At 35.7% G+C, this 23,201-nt stretch overlaps 1 protein-coding gene across 11 annotated transcripts in view; it reads right to left on the reverse strand.

The window, feature by feature from the left end:
* LOC117318883 (pre-B-cell leukemia transcription factor 1-like) overlaps window positions 1–17,914 on the reverse strand; it is a 78,582-nt gene extending 60,668 nt beyond the window's left edge. For 7 of the 11 annotated variants that reach the window (XR_004530479.1, XR_004530480.1, XR_004530477.1 and 4 more), the window contains exons 1-6: window positions 17,499–17,912; window positions 17,270–17,343; window positions 11,501–11,745; window positions 7,380–7,472; window positions 1,988–2,178; window positions 1,622–1,757 (exon numbers count right to left, since the gene is read on the reverse strand). Coding sequence is in view for 6 of the 11 variants with exons in the window: in XM_033873854.1 (XP_033729745.1) it covers window positions 1,622–1,757; window positions 1,988–2,178; window positions 7,380–7,472; window positions 11,501–11,745; window positions 17,270–17,343; window positions 17,499–17,704 (945 nt within the window). In the remaining 5 variants the exon portion in view is untranslated. Of the gene's footprint in view, window positions 1–1,621; window positions 1,758–1,987; window positions 2,179–7,379; window positions 7,473–11,500; window positions 11,746–17,269; window positions 17,344–17,498 lie in introns of all 11 variants that reach the window. The other 4 variants (XM_033873835.1, XM_033873857.1, XM_033873849.1 and 1 more) reach the window with 4 other exon arrangements.
* Window positions 17,915–23,201: the final 5,287 nt, after the last annotated feature.

Consider the following 23,201-nt stretch of genomic DNA (forward strand, 5'->3'; position numbering starts at 1 on the left):
CTCGTTCATCAGGGACCCAAAACATCAAGCAGACTCTAGTTCATCAGGGAATCAAACCACTAATTATAAGTTTCTAGTTCTTTCTTTCTTTCACAGTTCTAAAACCTAGTCACATATTTAGCCATTGTTTTTCTGTCTTTCACATCAACAGCCTAATTCATTGTGGCCTACAATTTGTAAATCCAGACTTGTGTTTGTAGGAATCCCATTGAGTGGTATTTTGTCTGCATCAAGGGAAAAAAGTGGTTACCTGACAGATTATCACACACACATCATAAACCCTCAGCACTTTCAGGATTTCACAATCTGACAACATCCTAGATTTGACCTATGACCTTGTTTCCTAAACAACACTCCCGCCATGGTTGGGAGGGATTTCCATGTGTTAGTAACCTCTTTGTTATTCAGCCTTCCAGTCACAATACCTAAAATAATTCACCTCTCTACCAATTGTAGTAGATTTTAAATTTAAATCAACAAAGATTTCTGAAAAAAAGTGTTATCTATAATTGATGCGATATACACCACATGTGTTTATTCTCATCTTTCCACATGCACCTCAAGCTACATTTAGACCATGCTTGCGGCCTCATCAAAAATCTCTAATACATCACGTTTTAATATTACCTGATGCATATCTAATTAACTTGCTGTAGGCATGTTAAGCTTCCAATAATTTTTTGCTATGATCTGTTGAAATAAGATGCATACTGTTATGTCTGTTGAGGATGTCTGACAATAAGATGGTCCCTACCTGTGATACTGCTATGTCTGTTGAGGATGTCGGACAATAAGATGGTCCCTACCTGTGATACTGCTATGTCTGTTGAGGATGTCGGACAATAAGATGGTCCCTACCTGTGATACTGTTATGTCTGACTGTATGACAATAAGATGGTCCCTACCTGTGATACTGTTATGTCTGACTGTATGACAATAAGATGGTCCCTACCTGTGATACTGTTATGTCTGACTGTATGACAATAAGATGGTCCCTACCTGTGATACTGTTATGTCTGACTGTATGACAATAAGATGGTCCCTACCTGTGATACTGTTATGACAATAAGATGGTCCCTACCTGTGATACTGTTATGTCTGACTGTAGGACAATAAGATGGTCCCTACCTGTGATACTGTTATGTCTGACTGTATGACACTAAGATGGTCCCTACCTGTGATACTGTTATGACAATAAGATGGTCCCTACCTGTGATACTGTTATGTCTGACTGTATAACAATAAGATGGTCCCTACCTGTGATACTGTTATGTCTGACTGTATGACACTAAGATGGTCCCTACCTGTGATACTGTTATGTCTGACTGTATGACAATAAGATGGTCCCTACCTGTGATACTGTTATGTCTGACTGTATGACAATAAGATGGTCCCTACCTGTGATACTGTTATGTCTGACTGTCTGACAATAAGATGGTCCCTACCTGTGATACTGTTATGTCTGACTGTATGACAATAAGATGGTCCCTACCTGTGATACTGTTATGTCTGACTGTCTGACAATAAGATGGTCCCTACCTGTGATACTGTTATGTCTGACTGTATGACAATAAGATGGTCCCTACCTGTGATACTGTTATGACAATAAGATGGTCCCTACCTGTGATACTGTAATGCCACATTTGCGAGCCAGCTCCTCCTTGGCCTCCTCACTGGGGTAAGGATTACTAAGGTGTGAGTAGAAGTACTCATTTAGCACCTCTGTAGCTTGCTTACTGAAGTTTCTTCTTTTTCTCCTGTAATCCAAACCATTAATTTGATTTTAGCAAATATGATTTACAAATCAGGTTTACACTTTTGAGACATTCTTTTGAAAACTTTGAGACATTCTGTTGAAAACTTTAGAAGACATAGGTACCTATTTTTTAAATAAAGAATTTTGTTTTTATTTCTGATATTTTGAGTGAGCGAATCAACTTTTTAAAAAACCCTTCAAAAAAAACTTTGGCTATCTATGAGACTGTACCTTGCATCCAGGAACCTTGATCTTAGGATCATAACAGCTTCACACGTGCTCTGCTTCAGCTGCATCTCAATAGCAGCAAACTTTTTACGTATGATGCCAACCATACGCTCAATTTCTTTGGGTGCAATGGGGCGTGTACGACTCTGTTCCCGTAGGAGGTTGACAACATGTGTTGTAAACTCGTTACACGCCTGAAAGGATGAAGAGAAGAAATTGGGAATTCCCCATTATGACAAAGTTTTTTAGTATAAAGTAAAACATGATATATGTTGACTGTCGCAATGCAAACCAGCACACCTGTCCTTTAGTGTTCAATCACTGGACATTGTTCTGTCTGGTAATTTGGAAGGAAGATACATTATTATCATGATCAAGAAAAGAAAATTTAACCATTGAGTTGAAATAGTGAATCAATCCTGATCATATATATAGCCTTGATAACAGCATGCAGTGAAAGCAGGCATTAATTAGAACTTGGGAGTACAAACAATCTTTTCCTTCATTTATTTTAAAGCATTCTATTTCAAAATTTGTAGAAGAAAAGCTGGAAATCTCAAAACAACTTTTTGGAAACTGGTACCCTCCACATCAATCGGAACTTGTTTTGGATTCATGCAGAGCTTTAGGTGGAGTTTTGCCCAAAATCTTGCTCTCAGTCACCTCTCAATTCATCAACAACCAACCCATTAGTGTCCCCTAAACTCAACTGTCACCCTCAATGCATCAAATCACCCCTCAATTAAGGCACCCCTCAACTTATCAATCACCCCTCAACTCATTAAGGCACACCCCTCAACTAATCAGTCACCCCTCAACTCATCAAATCACCCCTCAACTCATCAAATCACCCCTCAACTCATCAAATCACCCTCAACTCATCAAATCACCCCTCAACTCATTAAGGCACATCCCTCAACAAACCAGTTACCCCTCAACTAACTGGTCATCCCTCAACTAACCAGTCACCCCTCAACTAACCAGTCACCCCTCAACTAACCAGTCACCCCTCAACTAATCAGTCACCCCTCAACTAACCAGTCACCCCCCCCCCCCCCCCCCCAACTAACCAGTCACCCCTCAACTAATCAGTCACCCCTCAACTAACCAGTCACCCCCCCCCCCCCCCCAACTAATCAGTCACCCCTCAACTAATCAATCTACATTATTCTGTGATCCCCTATCTGTCAACACCTTTACCTTTTTATGATACCTAGCTGTGTCTATCTGGTAAGTATCATACATCTTGTATCAGACTCCTATACAGCCTCTTTTGACCTCTCCTCTCAACAACTACATGACCTCTTTTATCTGACCCCCAACATATAACCTCTGATATTTGACCTTAAGTGACAATCTCTTCTACCTGACCTCATTTATCTGATCCTTAAGTAGCCTATTCTATCCGATTCTACCCGAACCTTACACAACCAATTCTATCAGACTTCTGCTGCCCAGACACTTCTATTTGACCTTACACAGCCAATTCTATCTGACCCCTGCTGCCCAGACACTTCTATTTGACCTTACACAACCAATTCTATCTGACCCCTGCTGCCCAGACACTTCTATTTGACCTTACACAACCAATTCTATCTGACCCCTACTGCCCAGACACTTCTATTATTTGACCTTACACAACCAATTCTATCTGACCCCTGCTGCCCAGACACTTCTATTTGACCTTACACAACCAATTCTATCTGACCCCTACTGCCCAGACACTTCTATTTGACCTTACACAACCAATTCTATCTGACCCCTTCTATCTAACTTCTACCTGACCTCTATCTGACCATTACACATTTCTATTTGACTAGAAGACATCTTGACTCTAATATCAGACCCCATGCCATTTGACCTCTTCAGTCCTCTTCTGACCCCTACACAACCTTCTCAGTCTGACCCCTACACAACATTCTCCGTCTGACCCCTTCACAACCTTCTCCATCTGACCCCTACACAACCTTCTCCATCTGATCCCTACACAACTTATTCCATCTGACCCCTATACAACCTTCTCAGTCCGACCCCTACACAACCTTCTCCATCTGACCCCTACACAACCTTCTCCGTCTGACCCTTACACAACCTTCTCCGTCTGATCGCTACGCAACCATCTCAGTCTGACCCTTACACAACCTTCTCCGTCTGACCCCTACACAACCTTCTTCATCTGACCCTTACACAACCATCTCCGTTTGACCCCTACACAACCTTCTCTGTCTGACCCCTACACAACCTTCTCTGTCTGACCCTTACACAACCTTCTCCGTCTGATCGCTACGCAACCTTCTCAGTCTGACCCTTACACAACCTTCTCCGTCTGACCCCTACACAACCTTCTTCATCTGACCCCTACACAACCTTCTCAGTCTGACCCCTACACAACTTTCTCAGTATGACCCCTACACAACCCTCTCCGTCTGATCGCTACGCAACCTTCTCAGTCTGACCCCTACACAACCTTCTCAGTCTGACCCCTACACAACCTTCTCCATCTGACCCCTACACAACCTTCTCCGTCTGACCCCTACACAACCTTCTCTGTCTGACCCCTACACAACCTTCTCTGTCTGACCCCTACGTATACACAACCTTCTCTGTCTGACCCTTACACAACCTTCTTCGTCTGACCCTTTCACAACCTTCTCCATCTGACCCCTACACAACCTTCTCCATCTGACCCCTACACAATCTTCTCCGTCTGACCCCTACACAACCTTCTCCATCTGACCCCTACACAACCTTCTCTGTCTGACCCCTACACAACCTTCTCTGTCTGACCCCTACACAACCTTCTCTGTCTGACCCCTACACAACCTTCTCAGTCTGACCCCTACACAACCTTCTCTGTCTGACCCTTACACAACCTTCTCCATCTGACCCCTACACAACCTTCTCAGTCTGACCCCTACACAACCTTCTCAGTCTGACCCCTACACAACCTTCTCCGTCTGACCCCTACACAACCTTCTCTGTCTGACCCCTACACAATCTTCTCCATCTGACCCCTAAACAACCTTCTCCATCTGATCCCTACACAACCTTCGTCCACAATGTTATTTTTTTTTATTAATATTATTGTGTTACAAAATCAATCCATAAACCCACACTGAACCTACACACTATTATTACCTGTACAAATTACCTAAAACATTCACTCTGTACCATCCTTTATCACCTGCACTTTCCAACCCTAATTATCATACCTGTAACATTTAAATCTAACCATCTAAACAACCTGTCCATCCGTTCTACCTTTATTCAGCCTTTATCTATTGTTCCAACAAAATTGAACCATATCCTTTTATCCTATCTCTATTTCCAACAATCATCATCTATCCTACCTAATCCTTTGTTTACATGTTATCAATAAAAACACGCTTCCAACTTTGATAACAATCCTACTCTTCTGTTCACCTTTCCTACATCTATAACCATTTATACAAGCATGTATAATCACAATCTACCATTATTTATCACTTCTGAATTTCATAACTACATACTTGAATTAGCGGAATAAAATTTGGCTCAAATATGAGACTAAGTATAGTAATTTTTGAGAACAAAAGTAGATTACAAAAGCCAAAATTGTTGGAAACGTTCCTAAATCAAATCCTGGATATACACATGTGCAATAACTTAGCAGTTTTTAAAGGTGAAATCTCAAAAAGTTAGAGAAAGCCGATTATACTGTTTCAATAAAAACCTATTGAGCGTTAACAAGACAACAAACATTGTAGCTACGTCCAATTTCAATGCTACACGTACAGAAATTCAATCTATTGCTTCGTACAGAAATTCAATCTATTGCTTCAACAATTTCAAACTGTGGTTAAATCTTACACAGTTATGTTAGCAACTGCAGATACCCCTGAAGTGCGCATTGATCCCTGCTGCCTAGAACCACTAGCCAATACAGCTGGGTTATCTGCTCGGCCTTTAGATAAGTTTTATATCGATTTCATTGCCAGAACTGAGAAACGCCAGAATCTTAAACTCCATATGCATTAAATATTGATCACAGATATCCTTGCTTTACTTCATAATTCTTTAACCAAGTAAAATTAGCACACATAAAATTTCAAACACGCCTACTTCTAGAATTTAGGTGAAGATGACAACTGATCAATACGTACCAGTAATCATAACACACAAGCTGACAACTGATCAATACGTACCAGTAATTATAATACACAGTATCAATATGAATTTGTATAACAACAATCAACAGAATCAATTTATAGATCAGTTGGATTCACAAAACATAATGAACAACAAATTGATGTTATTGATGAGAAATTCTACTCTATTATTGACAGAGAACAGGATAGAAATAAGATGAAACATTTACTGATGAATATATTTTTACGATCATTAAAACCAGTCATTAGTTATTATCTTTATTCAAGAAAACACAAAAGTACTTTTACAATCAATTACATATAAAACATTTAAACATGATATTTTTTTTCCAAAACACAAAACCAAGGATTTACACTTATCAAAAATCTTCAGTTACTGTAAATGTAAAAAACATCACTGTCTAAAACCAAAACCAAACCCCAATATTAGAAACACCCTATACACCAACTACTGATAAATCTACTTGGACAAGAAGCAGAATCACCAACTAACCAATCAGATACTTCATTTAAAAGCTGACCAATCAAAATTGTTTTGACATTCTGTTTGCTACTTACACTCATGCAGATCTCTAGTCCCTCTAGATTTTCCAAAACCATGTTAAGGGTGAAGGTTGTTCTCTAGCACACAAACATCGCTCACAAAGTCATATACATGTCTCAGAAATTAAATCTTCAAATCAATTACTCCATTCAGATTTTTACAGCAAAACCATTACCTAGTTTACAAAATGCATTGTAATATTTGTCAAAATCCATATAATATGAAATAAATAAGACAACTCTTTCGGTGAAAAAATTTGAAAAAGTTGCATAAAAAATGTCTTACCAGGTATGATCTTATTCGGAGACATGTTGATGAATTTGAATGATACATGTTAAAAACATCCAGACAATTTAGTCACTATTTAACTAGACTACTGGTTAGTACTTAAGTTAATGATTATAACAGTACACACATTCAAAATGTTCCCTTCAGAAACACCAAAGTTGTTAATTTGGTTGGAAAGAGTGAAAAGTGGAAAAAAATAGATAAATAAATAAATAAACAAAAAATATGGTAAAACAGAGAGAATGATTATGAGTAAGTGACCGGGACCAAAACTATGTAGGTGAGATATGACAACACAGGTAAAGGAAGAAAGACACACAGAACATGGCAAAAAAAAACATACTCGAGTCAGTCACAGTGTGGAGTAGTGGTATTAATGTATTACAGTTTTGCCAGAAGACATAATGACGCTAACCTGTTCATATTTTCCGTACTCGGTTTGGTAGACCTGGCGAATCTGGGCGAGTTTTGCCTCGTAGTCTGAGTTTTTGATTTCTGACCCATCGCTCTATAATTATACAATAAGCAAGGTGGCATATTCAAATACAGGTGGTAAACATCAAAGTGCCAAGAAGAGCACTGGAAGGCGGAGGACACATCAGAGTGTTGGAGTATATAATCTCCAGACAATGACCAAGTCGTCAATCAAGGTGGACAACTCATGCATGACTAATGTCCGTCCGGTCAGGAGTTACGTAAACGAGCAGTAAGACGGACACACCTCATCTCTTAATCTACAACCCGGTTATACTGTGCATTGTAATTTTTTTAACGTTTTATTTTCTATTGATTTGTGCTTTCTGTATAATAACTGATCTTGTTAAGAAATTTGAATATTCATTTCCTGTGTTTTGATTGTCTAATAATTTCTGTTGAATCTTGTACTAAGGAAGATTTGGTGAATTCACTTGCTCTGCCCGCAGTTGCAGTAGATGAGGTGTGTCTGTAAAATTTATCTGTCAGATGAATGATCACAGCTATAAAATATAACATAATAATAATTGGGAAAGATGGCTGAAAATGATAAAAGGACAATAGACAACACCATGTGGAATAATCTGTATCACACTACCGGGAAATCAATAAGGAATCAGTTGATGCTTCCCAAGTTCATTGATTAAACTTTAAAGCTTACTTCATCTACAATAGGTAATTCAATTTACTATATCTATATATTTTGGTTGTTTTTTTTCTTCACTGATAGTTCGCAATTAATTTATCATTTTACTTTTTGTTTTAATAGGATATTACGACTGTTCCTTTTAACAATTATGTAACTGCATTTTCAAATTAATGTTTCATACCTTTTACAAACTATTTGCATACCAACTGGCAAAATAATCTTAAGCATCTTTTGAAATCAATTAAGATTTTAAGAGAATGCTGCTGAGTTTGTAATCAACAGCACGATATACTTTAACTATCAGTAGTTTCCAATTTAGAAATGTAACACAAAGGGATTGGATTCACAAATTACAGAACCCCTATGGCAATTCATTTATATAAGATGTATTTACCCTACAAATGAATGTGTATTGCATTCAGCATAAAACTTCACTGAAACTCTAGGGTTTTGGCAAGTAGAGACCGCTATTAACATTATGGTACCAGCAACATCACCAGCCACGGTCCAAAATGTACAATGCATTTTTTTTTTTTAAATATTATCGAAATGGAGCGGGTGAATCTGAAGATAATGTAAACGTATGGTAAATGTTGGCAGGACCCCAGGGGACAAGGCCAGGCACAAAACGTCAGCTAACCTTAAATTTATTAATCAAGAATCTGTTTTTTGCTGGTTTAATCCCTCAACATGCTGCTTTTTGTTTTAGCTTTCTTGCTGAATTCTATGCCAATTTCTCTCAACTACAAGTTAATGCTGTCTTAAGCTCACCTTTAAATAACGTTTTTTCAGCATACTCTTAATGTTAAGTTGGAATTCTTAAATGAATCCTGTACCTTTTTAGCCATTTGTTTCAAATTATAGGTCCGAAAATGTCAACAGCAAATTGCAACTTGCAAACATTTTGCTGAGTCAATGAATAGCCAGGTGTTAATACATCAATTATTGGGTTCTAACAGATCATTTTAGAAACTACTCTAAAGATTTTGGCATGCTTCATGATAACAAGCACACGAGTCTAGAAACAAAATATGGGATCTATAAAGAAATTAGAATTATTTTTAAACAAAATAATCAGGTGGCAAGCCACTGTCTGTTCATGCAAAATTTTGGATTGATATAATTGTAAATATTTGAAAATGAAGAAAGAAACCTTAGACACTGTTAATGAAAAATTGTTTCTATAATCAAGAGAAATGTACAGATAGGAGATAGCAGCTTTGGTCATCACAAGCTATCCGAAACTTTAGGACAGTCACAAAATACTGCTTTAAACACCCAGCCAACTCTTCTCAAATTGAAATCTATGACAAAATTATTCTTCAAATGGATAATCTGATATGTTTTGATAAAACTGCCTTCAGTATATCAACAGAAACATAGCTGTATAACATTTTTTTCCGTTTCAAAAACTTGCATAAAGTAAATTTGAGATCACATCAATTTCATCACAACATTTCAGATTACCAGTAAATCTGTAAATTAAAGAACATGTTATCCATTAATAATCATATATAAAACATCATCACCTTGGTCTCAAGTCGGAACTGAAAAAGAAAAGATCAAAACACAAACTTACCTAGTCCAGGGAAACACACACCCACACATATGATAATGTGTTTAAACAAAAAAGATCAAATCCAGGGTATCAGATCTGATAATTACAGATCTAGTCCAGGGTAACAGATATATATTACAGATCTAGTCCTGGGTAACAGGTATATATTACAGATCTAGTCCAGGGTAACAGATATATATTACAGATCTAGTCCAGGGTAACAGATATATATTACAGATCTAGTCCAGGGTAACAGATATATATTACAGATCTAGTCCGGGGTAACAGATATATATTACAGATCTAGTCCGGGGTAACAGATATATATTACAGATCTAGTCCAGGGTAACAGATATATATTACAGATCTAGTCCGGGGTAACAGATATATATTACAGATCTAGTCCGGGGTAACAGGTATATATTACAGATCTAGTCCGGGGTAACAGATATATATTACAGATCTAGTCCGGGGTAACAGGTATATATTACAGATCTAGTCCGGGGTAACAGGTATATATTACAGATCTAGTCCAGGGTAACAGATCTATATTACAGATCTAGTCCAGGGTAACAGATATATATTACAGATCTATATAGCTAGTCCAGGGTAACAGATATATATTACAGATCTAGTCCGGGGTAACAGATATATATTACAGATCTAGTCCGGGGTAACAGATATATATTACAGATCTAGTCCGGGGTAACAGGTATATATTACAGATCTAGTCCTGGGTATACGTAACAGATATATATTACAGATCTAGTCCGGGGTAACAGATATATATTACAGATCTAGTCCAGGGTAACCGATATATATTACAGATCTAGTCCGGGGTAACAGATATATATTACAGATCTAGTCCGGGGTAACAGATATATATTACAGATCTAGTCCGGGGTAACAGATATATATTACAGATCTAGTCCGGGTAACGGGTATATATTACAGATCTAGTCCAGGGTAACAGGTATATATTACAGATCTAGTCCAGGGTAACAGATATATATTACAGATCTAGTCCAGGGTAACAGATATATATTACAGATCTAGTCCGGGGTAACAGATATATATTACAGATCTAGTCCGGGGTAACAGATATATATTACAGATCTAGTCCGGGGTAACAGATATATATTACAGATCTAGTCCAGGGTAACAGATATGTATACATATCTAGGGTAACTTTTTTAACCAATCACTGATCTTTTATATCATAAACATAAAAGTTGGCATAATTGAATTAAATTTATATTGATATAATTTGTTCAAATCAATTTTCTGGTGATATATCTCTCTCCAATATACATCAAAAATATATTTGAGTAACAGAAAATGGAGATTAAAGCCTTTTTAAGGGTAGACGTGGAAACATATTGAATATAAACAGGTTTTTTTTATATACATATACATATATAGGACACAGCATTTCAACAAGACAGAGCAGAGGTAAAATACATTTTCTTTATCAATAATTTTTTTATCAAAAATGAAAATTGAGTAACATGAAAATACATTTTTGATTTATTTGACAGCTCGTTTACAATTATGTATACTTCTACCGTGGCAAACTGCAAACAAAGATCTGTTCTTAAAATTTACTTATGAAACAATGATATTTTACCTCTTTGTGAAGACCCAAAAAACATGAATGCATTAAGGAACAATTTTAAATAATCTAATTTTGAAAATAGTTTTGCAACAAGTAAATTATGGTATAAAGTTACTTTTTCACTTTCTCATAAAAGATCAAAGTTATCAACAACAAATGCCAGATGCAGCCATGTTTAGAAAGGGTGTCCACTGCCACCATTGCCCTGGGTGCAAAGACAAACAAGTTTGTGAGTTTCACCTGTTCGTATTTCTCCAGTTCTGTGTGGTAAATTTGTCGAATTTGTGCCAGTTTGGCACGGTAGTCTGAATGCTCTATAGCACTGTCAGGCTGGCCACCGGATGCTGCTGCTGTCGCATTTACTGCTGCTGATGAACCACCTCCTTTTTCTGGCCCTGCCACACCCTCTGCTATTAACATGTTATCCAGTCGCATGAGTTGGGGATCTGGTGGTTCCTCCTCCTGGGAGTTCCTTATACTCAGTACTGAAACATGCAAAGGTCATCACAGGGTCAAAAGGAAAAAGGATATATTAATTGGTCAGCTTTTTAGGTAACAAATTTGACTGATGTAAATACAGCAAAACAGGTGTACATGTGGTGAATGTAGGTCAAGGTCAAGATGACAGGTCATTAGAAAATGGGTCAAGGTCATAATTTGCAATAAGTCAATATAGTACCACAGGTATAGAACAGATTTGCAACAGTAATTGTAGGTTTTTATATCATTTATATTCAGAAGGCTTCAATAAACTATTTTTGAAATTTCATGAACATATTACTGATATTATCTAAAAGTGGAATGTTATCCTACTTGTTAAGTTGATCATTACAGAGCAGTTCTACTACAACACAATCTACAGGATCACTTTCTACTGTATATGTTATAACGAGTGTAAGCTCAGTAAAGTTTTCCAATTGAGGTATAAATTTGAGGTGATTGTCCTACTTGTAAGGTTGATCATTGCAGAGCAGTTCTACAACACAATCTACATGATCACTTTGTATGTAAAAATGAATGTAAACCCAGGAATGTTTTCCAATTGAGGTACAATTTTCTTTCACAAAAATATCCTACACATCATTACATTTTAGAAGTAACATTATAAGGTCCAATAAAAGTTTGAGGAGTATATGATAATGTGTTCACACCTGGATGAGACGAGTTTACAGGTAACGTTTGTGTGATTCTATCACCAGATACAAAGTACAGTAACAGTGATGATACAGCACATAAATACACCATTTACATAGCTTTATGAAGTTTAACAAACCATACCACCAATAATACATATATATTTTCTGATATTTTTTTGATGTTTACAAGTATCTTACAGCTGCTAACCTTGATATTAGTATCACAATATTCTGCAATCAAGAAAAATGCCTTTGAGATTCAAATATAAAAGTTTTATTAAAATGTTGGTTTTTCACAATAGGCTATAACAAGGGTCATTGTCTGCATTCCTTTATTATACAGGTGCAAGCTCCTCTTATTAACCACACCGTGACAATCAGCCAGCCATGTCCAAGGATTTGACAGACACCTCATTTTGACAACTCAACCAAAGCTATTGGAAGACATTAATTTTGACATCATGATACATCAAATTTCCAACAAATAAAACAAGAGATAAGAAAACATCTCATTCGTGTATTTCACATGGAATTTCATAACCATGTTTTCCCTTTTATTGTTATTTTCTGCTTTGATATTTTTTTCCCTCCAAAAGTGAAATGTTTAATTAGTGAAATTTATCACCATGCCAGAGTCAGAAGAGATTGTGATCACAGTATGATGTATGAACTGCCTCCAACAACATACATACACATGAACAAACTGCATATTATGTTCATATATATACACATTCACGTATTTAGTTAGTATTCATGTGTAATTAACGACCACTAACAGTAAAAAAACTCCCTGATAATCTATGAAAAAATCGAACGAAGATTGAATTAAAATCCATTTTATTATATTCTTGAAATTGCCACCCTGTTTCTTCCATGCTTTATATAAGCTTATGTAGGATTTCCTTTTGAAGACAAATGCTCTTATTTAGACTTCAAAGTTTTGTAATTTTCTATGGCAATATCTACATGTATATATGTTTCCATTTACTCATGATCATGTGACAAAGATATATGTCATCAGGATATATGCTTCACAAAATGCTATAATGCTATGTAAGTCCTTTAGTTTTTTTAACATGTCTATATTACTGAAAAATAACCAAAGTTTAATGCGGCCATATCAAACAGATTTTGTTCACCAAGCCAAACACCAACCATAACAAACCACGGAGCACTGGATCAGCAGCACACATAAGACTCGTAACTCACATTAAATGAATTTAATTCAATCTTCGTTTCAGAACCCTGTTCACCCAAAATCGATACAAGTGTAGCGCAGTTGTCATCCATCACTGTCACATCTTCTCGTCAAGCGCTCCTTGGATCCAGATCGAGACTTTTATTGCGTATTAGACTCCCCGTACCTCCAAATTTAATCAATATGAAATAGCATCTCTACAGACTGGTTTGCTGTGAAAACCCATGTCCCAGTTAACAGGGTCTCAATTTAGATGCGAACGACCCATCAGAGCTCCAGAGATTTGGAGCATGCCTTCTACAATTGGACATGTACATCTACGACACTCCTCGGCAAAACCTTTTGATCAATAATTAATTCAGCAAAGAAAAGTACAAGATTTCAAATAAATATGCTGCATTTAATGTATATTAAATTCTTGTATGTTAAGCATGATTTGCGACTATATATCTCAATAAAAATATTAATGAATCTCTATCAGCGATTCCTGAGATTAATAAGAGCTGGCAAAAAATTGAGTCATCTTTTTCAGTCTTAGACAAATTTTTGAAATTCTCATTTTCTTCTGTAGGACTATAGCTAGCTTGGACAACTTTAAAAATCTCTTAGTAATATATAATGAGACTATTCAACATTTTTAAAACTGGGACTTATCTTCAAAATCTGTAAAAAGTATTTTAATAATACATATATAGCATACAGAAAATTAAAGAAATATTTATAAATTGCAATTGTAGGCTAATGAGTTTTCCATTCCGAAAATTTACACAAAATGGCAATTTCAAAAAAGGAAAATGAAGCTGTTTTATATAAATGGAATTTATAACAACAAATAAGAAAAATATTTACCTTATTCTTTTATTATGGTATTTATATATATAGCCATATATTGTGATTTCCAAAGTTTAGAAATACATAATTTAAATAAAGCTTTAATAGCCAATGTTAAATTGAGCCAACCCATGTAAGTTGGGGTTATTTTCATTTTGTGCAAAATGACAGGAGACCTTGGAAACTGCTCGTCTGATGTACAGAACAATAGGAGATGGGGATATGGTACAAAAATGATCAAATTTGATTTTGATGTAGTGGAGGCCATAAAATTTTTGTGAACCGTGATTGAGATCAAGCTGTACGAAAATGACATATAAACATGTCACATGAAATTTTGTAATGAATAAAAGAACTTCGAATATTTCTACCAGGAAAGCTTCATGCTTTATTTTTAACGGCTTATATATATATATTTACAACAGTATATGAAGCTACTACAATGTTAATTGCGATTTTTATATTACAGAATGACTGCAAACTCTCTCGATAAAACTCTAATTTTTTTTAAATATTTGATAAAGGTAGTAAACCATTTTACTATTTATCCTGTGTTATATATCATACTATATTATACTAGCTTCAGTTAGCAATCTTTATTGTTGCTTTCTCATAAATTTCTGTAAAAAAAAAAGAGAAAATATTCTGCAACCCTTATCAAAGATTTCATAAATCAATTTCTTGACAGCTGACCTAAAATCCTATGCTGAAACAGGAAGTAGAGAAAGCAGCGCTACTGTAAAATCAATATCCATTTCCCTCCGTCTCTAACTATATAATTAAAGTTTGGCGGGAACTACGCAGATTATCACAAAATTTGACGACAAATGTTGAGGTGGTTTTGTCAGTTTGAAAATTGGAATCTACGAGCAAATGTATTCACCCATCAAATTAAGTGATACTCCGTAGACAATGGGAACAGAAATTTCATTTCAGTGACAAAGTTTTAATTTTTACTTTTCCATTAATTACATTTTTTCTTCCAAATTTCCCATGTGAAGTAAAAATTTAATCTATTGTTTATATAATGCTACTTTCAAACTTAAATTTTTAACACACGACACATTGATAGCAGTATTTCATTATATAATTACTAAACAGTTTAGAAGAGAAGTTTTACAAACTATCCGAACCCCAACAACTACAATATATTGACATTCCACATATAGCTGTACAGACAGAATAATCCTATCAGTTATTAAACATCTATTATTGGTTTTTTTTAATCTTAACTTCTGGGACCCAGGGTTCTTCTTAAATTAGATCTATTATCAACACCTGATCACAGCCCTCTAGCCTAACAATGCCACCACAAATTTTATTACAAATTTAATATGACACACAATATATTATGCAACAGGACCATATATTTTCAGAATAATAAAATTTGCTTAATATCAATAACTTGATTTTGATACTGGATTAGAAGTCCCCAGCTTCTACTTTCCTTTAGACTCTACATAAATTGAGAACTACTACTTTCATAAACAATCTTCAGTACATACTTGCTTGAAATGAAAAGCCTACAAATATTACTATTGCAAATGAACACGTTCTCTCATCTATTGAATGAAATCTAGACCCCACATAAATCCTGTCCACCATTAGTCAATACAGTAGCTCGTACATGTGTATCTGTCAGTCAAACATTCTGTCAATCGGTCACAGCCAACCACTATACAAAATATAATGCAAACATTTTATATTACAGCTATCTTATTCAGTGAAGTTTGTCATATCTTCATACACTAATTCACTGCTATTAATAATTGTTAATATCATTTAATGACTCCAGAAATTCCTTTTGTCTTCATTGCATTAATATTTTTGTGTGTTTCACATGAAATTTTAAAGAAAGTTATCAACAGTAAGAAAAACTGTATTTAAATTACTGTAATATGACTATATGTATAAGCAATGAGTTTTAAAAAATAAGTTGTTTTAATTTAATATGTGTTACTAAAAACTTCAAGTGGTGTCATTGACAGAACTGTAACATGTACTTTTATTATAAAGGTGACAATATTCAACATTCCACATTTTCATATATGCCCTTCTAGATTTTATATATCATAGCAATTTTCGTCCAATTATAGAAAGACTACAGACAATATCTGAAGCATAATGCCATTATCTCTATACCCCTGTATAATTATATCCTAATAGATCTTTTTTCTTCAAAATATAGATAAGGTTTTGCACCTATACTTGACAACTACAGCTATAATTAACATTATATAATATCCACAAATAGGAAATGCATATATAATATCTCATATTAAATATACTCATTGACTTTTAATTAAATTTAATGTATTTATTAATTATAGCATCATAATCAATTTTGTTGCATATTATCCTATGTTTTGATGAATGATTAGCATGACTGAAAATGTAACAAAGACTTCACATTGGTGTGTAAATTGATGTATTTCCAACATTGGTGTCATCTTCATATTGAAAGGATCCTTTGATATTTTAGATTTGTGCAGTACAAATAAAAAAAAATCTTTTTTTCTTTCAAAATTACATTAATAAATTTGCCATATATGGTATTCATTGTGTTAAATATGTTTAGAATAACACTTATACAATGTACAACATCGCTTTCCTGGGTATAATAATGTTGTAAAATGTAAGCTTTTAATTATTACCGTATTATTGTTACAATACAACAAATCCAACATATGCGTACTGTTCTTCTCCTTCACACCAAATGTTTTACCTGTATGATATTAACTATCAAATACGGTTGGGCGAAACATAGAATACGGCATAACAACACAAAGCTAAAAGGTCTTGTGTATTGCGAGATGAAGGAAAGACAACTTCAGATAAGCTCACCCGTTTTTTCTTTGATTTCGCATAATACACTGAATAACGCAGGTTTCATTCGATGACAGTTCAACGTGTGTTTTCTGAAAAAATATAAAGAATTGGCACATCATTAATTTGCATATTCCAAATGGGCATTAAGAATTACGAGAAAAATGCATGCATATCTTTCTGTAATGGTAAATGGGGGATGAAATTGAGAATTTCACAGAAGGGGTATAGCTGTAATGTCATGTACCGGCACCTTGCTTGCGCTTCGTCTAAACTTTGGTCAGTTATCGTCATTATTTGTTGTAAAATGTCACCAATTTCCTGTTTTCGTTGTTCTGAAGGTTCTTGTCCCGTAGGTTGTAGATTATATTGTTGAATCATATTTTCGGGCCCTGACATACTAACAGCTCCCTGTTGCGGATGCATTACGCTTAGCCTTTGTGTATCGTCCATGATAATGACACAACGGAATTATTCCTTCCACTGACGTTTAAACATGGGAATTAATTGCGATGTTAATCCAAACACATAATCCGATTGTATGTCACAGTTTCCATAAAGCACAAATTCCTAAACAGTTCCGTAAAGTTGGGAGGGCTTCTACACACTGCCAGTCAAATTCCCTCAAAACAGAAATGGCGGCTCGACAAGCGTGAAACTAACTTGATTCTTTCCCGTCTATGGGCCATGAACCAATCAAATGTCCCAAAGTATCTACTCGGCAATCTCCGGTGGGTGATTGCGATCCGGATATAAATACTGACCAATGAATAAGTGGGATTTAGTGACCGACTCTTCACGCCCTTGACGAAGATTGACAGCTCGGAGAGATGTTGATTAGGCAGACACAATAATTGTGAGGCACCTTAGGGGTCCTGGCATTCCACTTTGAGCACCTCACGGGGCAAATAAATTTCAATTAACAGGTAAAACAGGTGAATTCATATTGATCTCGAGGGCTTATTGAAAGACGTTCCGATATCATTGAGGGTGAAATGATTAATTAGAAAAAAAGAAAATTAACACCCTACAGCGGGCCAAGCAAATCTATCTATGTCAAACGTCAAGATTCTATAAACTCCACAAAGCATTTGATTTTGGATAGACATTTATTCTTTTCTTCTTCTTAAATAATGAAAATAAGTAAGGAGTCCTCATTTAAGAACGATTAAAAAAGTACTTCTTAATTTAGCATGGGCTTAGATTAGGTCTAAGTGCACGTGATTAGATGCACTGAACAGTTAAGGAAAATCAAATGAAACGCATCAGTTTACATCTTTAGGTGATAAAGCCATATAAATACTAACTAAAATCCGTCTAATTAGTTTTAAACGTTTTTTGGGTCATAACAAACAAAAATCACCCTATACACCCCAAAGCAAATTTTAATACGAATCTAATTGTTGTATAAAGCTATTAACTTCTTACCTTAGTATGCGTGACTTACTATCTAATGATTCCTACCTGCGTATCTATCTTGTGTGTCGTGGTTACCATACACATGTTGGATTTTATATGGAAACGGGATATACAAAGAACACATTTTAGAAGGACATGAATAGTGTTAGCTATAAAAAATGATAGTGATACGAATGTAGTTTTATTACTGTATCATAATTATTATGCTAGGGACTTAAAATACACTGTAGTATTTTCGTGAACATGATTAAAAAAAAAATCGCAAAGCACATACTCGGCCAAGCTTGATCATTAGATTATCATATTAATTTCGCAGTGTATGTTTATAACGCACCTTTTAAGTCTCACATTTTTACAGTGTATTTCATATCGATAAGGAACATGTGGAACATATAATTCTCTTCGGAGTGAGAAGCATAGCGCAGTTATTTCCCTTCAATCCTTGGAACGACTGATAGCGACTGATAGCGAGGTCTAACCGAGTTCCACGAGTCATACCAGCAGTCGACAGACTAGTTCTGATGGCTATATACAACAGTTATGTATTTATAAGATTTGTTTTGTTTTTATTCCGCTGGGTCCGACACTTCACCGATATCGGGGACATAAATATCCTTTGTCCCTGCCGATATATATATATTATATGTCCCTGCCGATATATTCTTTTCAAATTTTTCCAATGCTAATTGGACGCGTGGAAAACTTGGAAAGTATTAGTTCCTCAAACCATCTTTATTAAGTTTAATATATTTGTTTGCTCAAAAAATGACAAGAAGTTTGAGCACAAGATAGTAACAGAGACATATATAGATGTATATATGTCTCTGATAGTAACGTCCTATCGAATTAAGGATATAATAAAACAACAGAGATACGCTATATTTTATGTCAACTTGTCGAGTCTTTGATCCATTTTGTTACAATGTGTAAATAAGGACTATTATCATTATTATTAACAGTCCGTAAACAGTCCCACAAATGTAATAGAGAGGTATTAGATACAGGCGGGGCTGTTTACCTAAAGATATCCTAGTTTAGAGAACTGCAGATGTACCCTTGATGTTTCCTATGGATCGTATTTAGACTTCGTTTACCATATACCATACATAAAATTACCCGGAGAATTTTTGTCATGTAACGATAACATACGATGTTCTTGTTAATTTGAACAAAGAAAACAATTTGGTCAACGTCATCAGCTAAAAAAGTTCTTCTGCTAAAACAATCGATTTTAGAAAACAAAATGATATTCAGTTCCAATGTCAGATAGACATAGGGGACAGATGCTATTCTCAAATGGTCACCATGGGTCAGTTTCTAATTGTAGATACTGTCTGAAATTATTTAAAAATTAATGTTCAATGTAACTTTGCATGACTATTATACCACCCAAAACGTTTCCTCTTAACGTTAATACCATCCAAAAGTTCCTCTTAAAGCTAATACCATGCACCCAAAAGTTTCCCCTTTACGTTATTACCACCCAAAAGTTATTACCACCCAAAAGTTTCCTCTTAACGTTATTACCACCCAAAAGATTCCCCTTAACGTTATTACCACCCAAAAGTTTCCCCTTTACGTTATTACCACCCAAAAGTTATTACCACCCAAAAGATTCCCCTTAACGTTATTACCACCCAAAAGTTTCCCCTTAACGTTATTACCACCCAAAAGTTATTACCACCCAAAAGTTTCCCCTTTACGTTATTACCACCCAAAAGATTCCCCTTAACGTTATTACCACCCAAAAGTTTCCCCTTAACGTTATACCACACAAAAGTTATTACCACACAAAAGATTCCCCTTAACGTTATTACCACCCAAAAGATTCCCCTTAACGTTATTACCACCCAAAAGATTCCCCTTAACGTTATTACCACCCAAAAGTTTCCTCTTAACGTTATTACCACCCAAAAGTTATTACCACCCAAAAGTTTCCCCTTTACGTTATTACCACCCAAAAGATTCCCCTTAACGTTATTACCACCCAAAAGTTTCCCCTTTACGTTATTACCACCCAAAAGATTCCCCTTAACGTTATTACCACCCAAAAGTTTCCTCTTAACGTTATACCACACAAAAGTTTCCCCTTAACGTTATTACCACCCAAAAGATTCCCCTTAACGTTATTACCACCCAAAAGTTTCCTCTTAACGTTATACCACACAAAAGTTTCCCCTTAACGTTATTACCACCCAAAAGTTTCCCCTTTACGTTATTACCACCCAAAAGATTCCCCTTAACGTTATACCACACAAAAGTTTCCCCTTAACGTTATTACCACCCAAAAGATTCCCCTTAACGTTATTACGACCCAAAAGTTATTACCACCCAAAAGTTTCCCCTTTACGTTATTACCACCCAAAAGATTCCCCTTAACGTTATTACGACCCAAAAGTTTCCTCTTAACGTTATACCACACAAAAGTTTCCCCTTAACGTTATTACCACCCAAAAGATTCCCCTTAACGTTATTACCACCCAAAAGTTTCCTCTTAACGTTATACCACACAAAAGTTTCCCCTTAACGTTATTACCACCCAAAAGTTTCCCCTTAACGTTATTACCACCCAAAAGATTCCCCTTAACGTTATTACCACCCAAAAGTTTCCCCTTAACGTTACACCACACAAAAGTTTCCTCTTAATCTTAACGTTAATATTACCAAAAAAATACCTCTTAGCGTTATTGTTGGTGTCATCCTTGATACCCGTTCTCATATAACCCTGTTGTTAGTCCTCCTAGACACCCGTCCTCATATAACCCTGTTGTTTGTGTCCTCCTTGACACCCGTCCTCATATAACCCTGTTGTTAGTCCTCCTAGACACCCGTCCTCATATAACCCTGTTGTTTGTGTCCTCCTTGACACCCGTCCTCATATAACCCTGTTGTTTGTGTCCTCCTAGACACCCGTCCTCATATAACCCTGTTGTTTGTGTCCTCCTTGACACCCGTCCTCATATAACCCTGTTGTTGGTGTCCTCCTTGACACCCGTCCTCATATAACCCTGTTGTTTGTGTCCTCCTTGACACCCGTCCTCATATAACCCTGTTGTTGGTGTCCTCCTTGACACCCGTCCTCATATAACCCTGTTGTTGGTGTCCTCCTTGACACCCGTCCTCATATAACCCTGTTGTTGGTCCTCCTTGACACACGTTCTTACATAAGTCCGTGCCGGAAATTCTGTTGTTATTTTTGATAAGGAGGATGGAAAGCCAGGGACGTAAATATGACACACATATATATCTCTTCGCAAAGGTTTTTTAAAATGTCGCTGTCACTAAAAATGTTACATACAGTTGAGGAAAGGCCATCTATAAGTTGCTATCACTTGGGCCCAATCCTTTTATGTATTGCAATAAAATATGTTTAAATCAACCTATATAATAATTAAACCAAGCAATCACATCTCATCACCTTGCGGTAACTATAAGTTAGTTGGTTAGTTACTGGCTTATCGCCTACACCTCGTCACACCGTCACAGATAGGTGTCCTCGGTCAGATCAGGACCCACCTGGTCAGGGCACACCTGGTCAGGCTCACCTGGCCATTGTTTTATCGGCTATTGTTTCAGTGTAGTGATCGCGGGATTACCCTCTCAGCAGGGGGGTGGGCTATACCTTAGACTCAAATATACACTTGGTATGTCTGTGGCTATACCAGCGGTCGAATTTCAGGGAAGGAAATAATTTCATGGGGTTGTTATTTGAAAGGAATTAAGCGTCTATTATATTACTTGATGAAGGAATGCCGTGTGTTATCTAAACGTCAATTATATTGTTATTTATAGAGAATAACGAATACTACTACTACTAATAATAATAGGTTTTATTTAGTCTTGATTACATATTGAATCAACGACTCGTCTTTCATATGGTCAAGTAAAATGTACATTATTTACAACATAAATATATATATATATACGTAAATATGTAATACATGTAGCTGTAAATATTTTAGTAGTAATATAATGATGGACAATTATCACAGTTATATTATTTGAGATTTCCATATTGCACTAATGTTCCAGTTTCCGTGTGTTAAGCCATGACGTCAATTATAGAGAATAACGAAAACTACCACTAATAATAATAATAGGTTTTATTTAGTCTTGATTACATATATTGAATCAACGACTCGTCTTTCATATGGTCAAGTAAAATGTACATTATTTACAATATAAATATATAATAATATACATTGTATATAGGGTCTAGTAAGTAACAACGACAGTATAATCCAATATAGGTACTGGATCCTAACAAACAAATGTTGGATGCGTATTACTAGAAATAAATAATTGTCAAGTAGTAATAACGACAGTACAGACAAGTAAATTGTCGAATTTTCGAGGCAATATACATAAATATGTAATACATGTAGCTGTAAATAGTTTAGTAGTAATATAATTATGGACAATTATCACAGTTATATTATTTGAGATTGCCATATTGCACTAATGTTCCAGTTTCCTGGTAGCCTGATCAATCATGCAGAGGGCTATGCGTCTGTGTTGGTCATATCAACTC

Source organism: Pecten maximus, chromosome 2 (genome assembly GCF_902652985.1).
Source record: "Pecten maximus chromosome 2, xPecMax1.1, whole genome shotgun sequence".
NCBI classification, from domain to species: domain Eukaryota; kingdom Metazoa; phylum Mollusca; class Bivalvia; order Pectinida; family Pectinidae; genus Pecten; species Pecten maximus.